At 35.5% G+C, this 10,386-nt stretch overlaps 1 protein-coding gene across 3 annotated transcripts in view; it reads left to right on the forward strand.

The window, feature by feature from the left end:
* LOC129779143 (protein gustavus) overlaps positions 1-10,061 on the forward strand; it is a 385,901-nt gene extending 375,840 nt beyond the window's left edge. For all 3 annotated transcript variants that reach the window (XM_055786428.1, XM_055786426.1, XM_055786427.1), the window contains 2 exons: positions 2,020-2,927; positions 7,217-10,061. In XM_055786428.1, the coding sequence (XP_055642403.1) occupies positions 2,222-2,927; positions 7,217-7,356 (846 nt within the window). In that variant the 5' untranslated portion in view covers positions 2,020-2,221 and the 3' untranslated portion in view covers positions 7,357-10,061. The remainder of the gene's footprint in view (positions 1-2,019; positions 2,928-7,216) is intronic.
* Positions 10,062-10,386: the final 325 nt, after the last annotated feature.

The following is a 10,386-nucleotide window of genomic DNA, read 5'->3' on the forward strand; positions in this document are numbered from 1 at the left end:
TTTAGGAGGTTTTAGGGGGTTGTAATAACTTTATAGCCCGGTGATATATATTGAGTATCCTAACGCAAGAATTTAGGCAAAAACATTGCTCGTTGCGTCGGGGAGGAAAGCGAGTGGTTAGTGCAGTCGAAAGAAAACATACACATTTGAATCGTCAGATTGTTAACTTTTTTTACTATATTCACTGTTCATGTTTTTAGCAAAAAAAAATGCTGTATAAATTTCCTGTCTAATGATATATAACACTACATATGTCGCAATAACGATTTTGAGTAATATGAGTTTGAAAACTCTTAATAAATCGTTACATCTTTCGTAGAGTGACCCCCATATATAGAAATCAAGGATATAGTCCTATGTCAAAATAAAGCAGCAAGAGACAACTCTGACCGACAAGTCCACGTTGATGTCGACATTCCAAGAGGCAACAATTTGCCCGAATGTATGCAAATCTCCCTTATCTTCATTACTCCCTTGGTTGAAATGTTCATGTATCTCACAGATCCCGGAATAACCCGACACAATGAAAAAATTGAAGACGATTCGGTCACTGATAATTGTGACAACCTAGCTAACACAAACATCGGCTCACTGAGAGCACCCTCCGGAGATGTTTTCGGATACTTTTTGACTTTTGACTTTTGAAAAGACTATATACGGCTCTCTGCATTCGACATGAAACCATGCTATTGGGGTGGATAATTAAAAAACGGTCATCGATAACACCTGCGCTTCCAATTTGGAACAGCAGCTGTTCCACGCTGAGACGAGTTTTATATTTATAAACGACAAAAACAACACCTTTCTTTTGGGGTGACCATTCGCCATTCTTCAACTCTACTAATGAAAGAACCTCCACGACGCAGAACCACGACGCGGGAACTAAGTGACGATCGCTCATCGTTGGGCTAGGTCAAACATGAACCAGAAACCATCCTTATCATTGAACCAATACACAATGCGCTCTGTTGTGATCACATTCGCTGCGACGGGAAGAGCCTCCGAGATAACCCCAATCCCGTCGGGTGAGAGTGCGCACTCTGCTGCCTGCATAAGATTCGTTCTTTCAGTCTCGGTCATTAATGATAAACAAATATCATTCTACCTTTCGGACGCGACGCGACGGTTTGAAAAAAAAAACATCTGTACCGCGAGAAACAGTCACCAAATCGAGCCAGTCTGCGTGCTCCAATCGCGGTGAAGTGCAACCGGTCGGTTCTCGTTTGTTGGTTTCCTCCGTGGAAAAGGTATAGGAATCAAATTTGAAAGGAGCAATTCTCTGGCCTCAAACTAGAGCAAAGGGAATGGTCCGTCGACTGTTGTTTTTTTCGGATCAACCTCGCTCTTAATATCTTTCACCGCCGCTCGCGCGCGCGCACTCCAAGAAGTGGCTAAATAAACAGTCTCCTCCGGTATTGGCTTTCATTTTATGCGTTTGTTTACCGTTTTGGCGTTCTTTTTTTTTCGGAAAAGTCACAAAAATAATTACGCATGCGCCAGCCTTTTACCCCTTTCGCGTTGTTGTTGCACCCATGCGCGCAGCGGCTCCAAATTGGAGCACAATGTCTGGGATGGTGAGCGTTCTTTGCTGTATTTACGCGCCGCGAACCCGACGCCATTAGCGCTGTTGACTCTGACTGTCCCGTATGACGAATGCACCCCAGCGCGTAAATGGGCTTCATTAACCTTGCAATTAACTTCCTTCAGCGAGAGATACGCGGGGGATGAATCGAATAGGATGGGACGCGGGGAGAGAGGTCGTTACTTTCAGCTTCGATCCAATGTCTTCGTGACTGTTTGAATGGATGCAATACGCAACTCTGTTTGTGAGCGGTGTTTACAACGTCTCCTCGTAGTAGTGTAGATCGGGGGAATGATCATGATGAAGTTCTATAGGAGAAGATCTCATGCTGTTGACCATATCGAACTGCTCTTCTTAGTGCTATTGCTAATGATATATTCGATAAACCATGTTGCGATCATCTTCTAACTTTTGTTTGTTATCTCTTCCTCTTACAGATATAAAAGTAGCCGGGGTCCGGTACTAAGGTCCAGCGAACGTCGCCGTCCACAGAGTATATCGTCATCCACCTCCACACTGCTGCCACGGGTGGTGCTAAATCGTATCGATCCCCGCGAGTTTGAACGTATCCGTGTGTCGTACAAGGTTGCCATCCGAAGCACCAGAAGCAGTCGTACCAGCAGTAGTGTGCACCCTGGTATGAACATGGGCCAAAAGATCAGCGGAGGTGTCAAAACGGTCAGCAGCCGCGACCAGCCATCATCTTTCATTCCGAAGATTCCTCGCGAACTAGCGGCACACTTCCAGCGGCCAGCGCGTTTGGATCTTCTGCTCGATATGCCCCCGGTAGCGCGGGAAACCCAAGTCAAATATTCCTGGAACTCGGAGGACCGCTCACTGAACGTGTTCGTGAAAGAGGACGACAAAATGACATTCCACCGGCATCCGGTGGCGCAGAGCACAGACTGTATACGAGGCAAGGTTGGTTTGACGAAAGGTCTGCACGTGTGGGAAGTGTTCTGGTCGACGCGGCAGCGAGGCACCCATGCTGTGATCGGTGTTGCCACATCCGAGGCACCCCTGCACTCCGTAGGTTATCAAAGTTTGGTCGGTTCGAACGACCAGAGCTGGGGCTGGGACCTGGGTCGCAATATGTTGTACCACAATTCGAAATCCTGCCCGGGCATCACCTACCCTGCGATACTTAAGGCGGACGAGACCTTCCTGGTGCCGGACAAATTCCTAGTAGCGTTAGACATGGACGAGGGCACGCTCAGCTTCATCGTGGACGGCCAGTATCTTGGGGTTGCGTTCCGGGGACTGAAAGGACGAAAGCTATACCCGATCGTGTCCGCCGTCTGGGGACACTGTGAAATCACAATGAAATACATTGGTGGCCTCGATCGTAAGTATCTGTCCCTTCTCTCCCACTGATCAAAACAAAATGAACACAGAATAAACAGACTCCCTCGAAAGTTATCGATCGCGTGTAGGCGAACCCTTTTTTTTTTTTTGGTAGACTCGCACCGGCTAAACTTCTTTTCAAGATCAACAAACCCTGTACTTGTGCGTTCCTTTCTATAATCGTTCCGTTTTAAACAAGCAAACACCGTGGCGCCGTTCGATGAAAGTCGATCAAGACCCACTCACCCCCGGAATTAATGGTTGTGTTTTCGACCGCTCACAAATGCAGTCACCTTTCCCGCGCTGGCAAGCCAAGGTCCTTCCCTCCAAAATTCGATTGATCCAAATGATCAATGGGTTCTGATTTTCGATCAAGTTTTAGGAAAAAAAAAGTTATAACGTCGTCTGAATATACACATCATTCATAATATGAATTCTTTAAAAATGAATTTTATTTTGTGCACCAACTTTTGAAAAGGGCGTGTTAAAAAAACTACATAATTATGTTTGAAATATATTACGTTTTCGTTTTTTTATGTTCCTTGAGATATCTCTGCACTCACTCAACAAAACTTCGATGTTCATATATCATTGAATGTATACTCAAGTACTTGTTTGAAGACCCAGGTTTCATTTTGTAATTTATGAGAAGCAAGCATTTGAAAAACAGGTATTTTGAAACGTTGTCACGTCACAAAAATGGAGATTTTTTTTTAGTTTTTTAGTCCACAAATAGAGTAACAACATTTTGACTCACTAAAACTCACTTTTTTCGCGTTTTCATTTATAAATCGCACAAAATTTAACGATGTAATAGACTAATTTCATTGCAACTCGCCTTAGGAATAGGCAGGACCATCTCAAATAGCAGTGAAACGTTATGGGTGTAAATCATTGATCATTTAAGCAACTTTGCATACTTGAAATCTTCAAAAAAAAATTAGTCTAGTTTTTGAAAAGGGCCAAATTTTTTTTCATAATTTTTTACAAAAAAATATTACTCAAATATTATGATACCTGGAAAATTCTTATCAAAGGATGAAATATGGGAAGTTGTTTAACTTCAAAAACAGATTTTTTTAAAAGAAATAACTGAAATAGTTGTTGTTAGAAAAATTCCGTCCTTGTAAAAGTGTCCATCTTCCGATGTATGGGTGGCTTGTTGGAAATAGTAAGGGCTATTCAAATCTTTTTCTCCAAAATTATAAAAAAACATATTTTTGAGAAAAAATAGTTTTTAATTTTCAAAATCTAAAAAAAATGTTTGATTTTTTTAATGAAAACTTTAATAATTTCCTGTATTACATTCATTACCCACATTTTGTATGTAGGTTATAACTTCAAGGTTAAGATTCTTCAAAAAAAGTTGACAAAAAAGCTCAAAAACAAATTCAAAAAATTTTCACTCATAAACTATAAGACCTTCAATTTTTTTTGTGAAAGAATGAAATTTATAAAATTATTTAAGTTTTCATTAAAAAATTACAAATAAATTTTCACAAGAAATTTTCAATGAAAAAAAATATATTGAAATTTTTTTTTCTCAAAGTGTTTTTTATTCGAATTTGAGAAAAAAATAGATATGAATAGCACTTTCAGGATTTGAAAAAAAAACATATTTTTAGAATTTTTTTTTTTGATTTTTTAATGAAAACATCAATAATTAACTACATTAATTTTTTTAACTGACATGCAAAGGTCTTATTGTGTTTAAGTTAAGATTCGAAAAAAAAGTTGAAAAAAACTCAAAAAATTTCACACCCAGAGACTATCAGACCTTTCAAATTTTCGTTAAGAATGAAATGTAGAAAATTGTTATTTTTTCATAAATTTTAATTTTATTGAATGAAAATATATTGAAAATTAGAATTCATTTTTGTCATAAAAACGTTTTTTTTAATTTGAAAAAAATTTGAATTTCAGAATTTAAAAACAAAACATATTTTTGAGAAAAATGGTTTGCAATTTTCAAAATATTTTATTCTCAATTAAATTTTTCTTTAAAAATATGTTTGATTTTTTAAAATGAAAAGATTAATAATTCCCTTTATTAAATTCTTGCACCAACATTTTGTATGTCTTATAGTATTTAAGTCAAGATATTTCGTGAAAATGGTGAAAAAAAACTCAATCAAATTTCTTACTCAAAAACTATTAGGCCTTCGAAATTTTTTTAAAGAATAAAATGTAGAATATTAATTATGTTTTCATAAAAAAATAACTATAAATTTTATAAAGGATAATTTCATTGGAAATAAAAATATATATTGAAAATTAAAATTCAAATCTCTCAAAATTGTTCTTCATTCAAAATTTGAAAAAAAAAGACAGGAATAGCCCTTTTCTGAATTAAAAAAAACATTTTTGAGAAAAATAGTTTTTAATTTTCAAAATGTTTTGTTTTAACAAAAACAACAAACAAATTTTCAAACATATTTATAAATATATGTTCTCATATGTTTTTCTTTAATTTGGAAAAAAATAAAAAAGCTATTTGAAGAAAATACATATTTTTTTAATTCTCAAAATATTTTATTTTCAATGAAATTTTTCTTTAAAAATTTGTTTAATTTTTTTATATATGAAAACTTCAATAATTTTCTATATCACATCCTTTCACCAATATTTTGTATGTCTTATTGTTTTAAAGATTTTTCGAAAAATGTTTTAAAATACTCAAAAAAAAGTTCAAGAACTATAATACCTTCAAAACTTCATTTATTTATTTTCTCGTAAAAAATAACAAACCAATTTTCAAAGGAAAATTTAATTGAACAAAATGCTTTTTAATTTTCAAACTATTTTATTTTCCATGAAATTTTTCTTTAAATATTTGTTTAATTTTCTTATATAAAAACTTTCATATTTTCCTATATTACATTCTTTAACCAACGTTTTGTATGTCTTTTTGTTTTTAAGTTAAGATGTTTCGAAAAAAAAGTCAAAAAAACTCAAAAAAAATCAAAAAAATTCTCACTCAAAAACTAATGCTAGTTAAAGAATGAAATATAGAAAATTATTTATGTTTTCATAAAAAAATAACAAACAAAGCATTGAAGCAAAATTTCTTTGAAAATTTTTTTTTGAAATTTAAAATTCATTTTTCTCAAAAATGTATCTCATATTCAAATTTTGAAAAAAAAAAAATAGATATAAATAACCCTTTTCAGAATTAAAAAAAAAACATGTTCTTGGCCCAAACATATAAATGGTTGTTAATTTTCAAAACGTTTAATTTTCAAATGAAATTATTCTTTAAAAAAAATGTTTGTTTTTTATAAAAATAAATGTTTGATAATTTGCTATATTACATTCTATAACCAGCATTGTGTATGTCTTATAGTATTTAGGTTAAGATTTTTCGAAAAAAAGTTGAAAAAAACTCAAACAAATTTCTAACCCAAAACTATAAGACCTTCAAACTTTTAGTTAAACAATTAAATGTAGAAAATGAATTATTTTTTCATAAAAAAAATAACAAACAAATTTTCAAAGGAAATTTTCATCCAATAAAAATGTATTGAAAATTAGGATTCATTTTTGTCATTATCATGTTTTTTTAAGTTGGAAAAAATAGCGCTTTTCAGAATTTGGAAAAAAAACATACTTTTATTTATGGGATTAGGCCTTGAGCTTTTCATTTACTACCTACCATTCCTAATTGATTACGATTCGAAATCATACTGATTTGATACTGCTTCACGTTTTATCTGTTGCCGTTTGTAAAACAGATTCGTATCGCTTACAAGATCGGGCCAAGCCGCATTCAGAAAGTTTTAGTTAAGCTGCATGGAGGAATTCTTCCAAGCTAACCAAAATTCAGCCACTTTTATCGAGGAACACTCCCCCTCAAATGGGTTCTTCCTCATCATATTTCTTCACACGAATATATCACTAGTCTAAAGCTAATGGTGGCGTCGATTCCAACAGGAACAAAAATATGACGTTTTCAGTGATGCCAGATTTGTTTTTAATATTTTTTTCTGCGTAACTCGATTTTTTTTCGGTGAAATATCGGGTACTAACAAAGACAAAAGAATAATCTAACTATTCAACAATAGTAATAAGCACAACCAATAGTCAGTTGGTCTAGAAACCCGAAAGTGCGCAGAGTTAGGCAGAGTTACGGTATTTTATTAACGAAAACTTTAATAATTTCCTACATGTCATCCTTTGACTAGAATTTTGTAGTTTTTAAATTATAAATTTTCTTTAAAAGTGCCAAATGATCAATGCGTTCTCCCAGGAAACAGAGGTACTAATTGCTTTTGTTTTTCCCTCTTTTTTCAGCCGAACCGTTGCCACTGATGGACCTGTGCCGACGTGTCATCCGCCAGAAGATTGGCCGAACGCACTTAGAGGAACGCATCGAACACCTCCAGCTGCCGCAGTCGATGAAAACCTATCTCCTGTACCGGGATCGAAGATAATAGACAACCCAACAGCCGACTATTAATTATTTAATAATAATAATAATTATCGCTTATTATCATTATCATTATTGGCTAGATATTATTTTCTCCTCGGATTAACTGAAACAAAAGAAGATAGGAAAACCGTTAAGTAGGGTACACATTTTTTTTCTTTTCGCTCGGCTACAATATACGATATAGGTTATGTTTAGGGACTGTTCTATCTGCGTTTAAAGGATAGAGATGAACAAGAGTTTTTTTTTAAATGCAAGCTATATACAATTGGCACAGTGTAATGTGCGAGTAAGGATTTTTTCCAACACGGTTCCCCTTCCCCATTCACACACAAACAATCTCTCAACTTCGTTAATATAATACGAACTCTGCGATAAGTAAGCCCTAAGAACATTAGTAACATTAGAAAAAGAAAGAAAAAGGTAAAACAGAACAGATGCAAGATAAACACAGATACTTTAGTATATATATTGGAGGAAAAGTATATGAGGAAAAAGCAAAAAAATATGTTCACCTTTAAAAGTTGTAAAAAGGACAGAGGAAACCTTGTAAGATAGACAAATCGAAATCAAAAAGCGCAACTTCTTTTATGATTTAAGCAATTGTAAAAAAAACCTAAACGAGGAAAAATGGTTGACTTTTCCTATTCCCTTGGATATTGTGTGCACGAAAAGAATCAGTAGGGAAAACGTAATGTGTTCTGTTTTTAAGCTTTTAATCTGTAATATACGTCACAAAAGCAATGAGAAAAAAAACGAAATAACAAAACAATACCAGAAAAAAAAACAAACAAACAAACAACACGCTACTTCTTTTCTGCATTTATCATCCGAAGCAATGCTAGATGAGCGCTAGACATCCTCCGGCAGGAAATGGAACGAATCTCCGGAAACGTAGATCGAGTTGAATGTAACACCCACACACAAACTCGCACACGAAGGCATCTCGGCCGAGAATGATCTGTTCTTCCATTGAGTAATGAGAAAAGAAAAAACAACACAAACAATGTACTGAGAAACAGAAACTGTATTCAAGGAGATACATCATATTAACAAAGAGGCCAGAAGAAATACTATTTATTTACATAAAAACAAAACGAATGCACTTCCCTTCCATCTCGATTCTTCTACAATCACAGCACGAGATCGGGGGGTGCCGAAACTCGGACAGGAAAGGATACACCACCCCATCCTCCCCCACAAAGTAGAAGAAACACGCAACAATCACACGCAGCAGGAAGTGCGCGAAGTTGCATTTCAAAAACTCATTTTCGTAGTTTTTTACGAGAGTGATCTCATGAAGCACACTCAATTACTGATAACAAAAAAAACAACAAAAATAGAAACCACAAGGGCGCCCCACAAGCTAGGCAAGGATAAGACAAACAAATCCGTGTGATTTTTTTTTATTATTTGAAGTGATTTAAATTTAGATTGAATAATTAAAAATTTATTAAAACCAGCAAAAGAAAAGCGTGTGAGGAATGAGAGTGAGTGGAAGACGAAAGAGAATGAGAGTAAAACTACTAACGAATCAGTAATCAATCAAGAACAACAAACAACACACAGGATAAGCAAATCTTAGTATTGTAAGAGCCAACAAGTGAGAATGATGAGATGGATGAGTGATCAGTTTTGCGGGTCCATGCTGATCCTGGCAGGCGTGCGAATTTACTTCTTTTTTCTGCTCTTCAAACCGAGTGGCTGACTAGATTGATTGATTGTGTGATGAGATGAGTGCGAGAAAAGCGGATGCGAGAGGCTCAGTCAATGTGTGGCACACTATCCTAAGCAGTATAGAAAAAATGAAATACAAACACTATCGAATTAGTGAGCGAGAGAGAATGATTAACGAATCACAGCATATTTTTTGATTATCACGAGAAACTGAGAAACTGAAACTAGGCAATAAGGCTTCAGTCGAAAACCCACCTTTGCCGTGTCCAATCTGTCCCGACCCCGGACAGAATCAGTGGAATCGCATATAACGTGACTCTTGTTTTCAAAGAGCTTTTTCCTTGGAAAATTCCCCGAGGGTTACACACGTGTAGAAATCATTACCGACGGCAGTCGACTTCGAAGCGCAATTAGGATATGTATGAAGCAAAAAAAAAAATGAATAATATCGACTAGACGCTGAAGGCATTGATTACTTGGGACAATGTGAATGAATCCTTCACCGTTAACTTCTCCTCTTGTTTTTGAGCATAACTCCAGAGTCCTTTTTGGTAGAGCTACGATACATTCTGCGGAGCTTCTTTTCCAGGAGCCTGATCTTCAACGCAACGACGCGCTTACTAATTGACTGTATAATTTATTGTTGACTAGAAATTATTGTTGCCATAAATACAATCGACGCAGCTACCCGCAAAATGCCACCAGTAAAGGTTGCACACGAAGACCAGCGCTCCCGGGAATCTGGCTCAGCCGTTTTTAGTTTTCACAGCAAGCTTCTAGTTATCATTCGAAACACAAACACTCACACTCACAGAGTCACTGGATGACGCACCAATTCTCGATGTCGAAAGCAACTAGACACAATTATGAATTGTTTTATCTTATATTTTTTAGGTTTCTTTGTATAAAAAATCTCCCCTCTTCTGTTTTCATCATTCTTTGTTCGATTTATTTTCTTTTTTTATTATATAGTATAAAATGCTTAAAACAAGAGAAATAGTCAAAATATAGATAAATGATTTTTATATGAACGATTTTTTGAGTTTTATTGATTGGCGAATCCTTTTTCTGTTGTAGAGACGAATGAACTCTCAGAGTTTAAAGTCTCTTTAATTCAATACCGTTACCGTTTTTCTGTTTTTCGTTTCCGCTATTCACACTGAGTTTTGTATCGCTATTGGATTTTGAACGAATCATACTTGCGCCTAGCGGTATACTAGACCTATATCACAAACTCTACAGTCAATAGACGCTGCATTCACTTCGCCGCTTCGAGCCCAAAAGTATGCAATTTGTTGTGATTCCATGACATTCCTTTCGCAACTTAACTCGCAATCATTTTGTACCTCATTTTACC

This window comes from Toxorhynchites rutilus, chromosome 3 (genome assembly GCF_029784135.1).
Source record: "Toxorhynchites rutilus septentrionalis strain SRP chromosome 3, ASM2978413v1, whole genome shotgun sequence".
Classification (NCBI taxonomy): domain Eukaryota; kingdom Metazoa; phylum Arthropoda; class Insecta; order Diptera; family Culicidae; genus Toxorhynchites; species Toxorhynchites rutilus.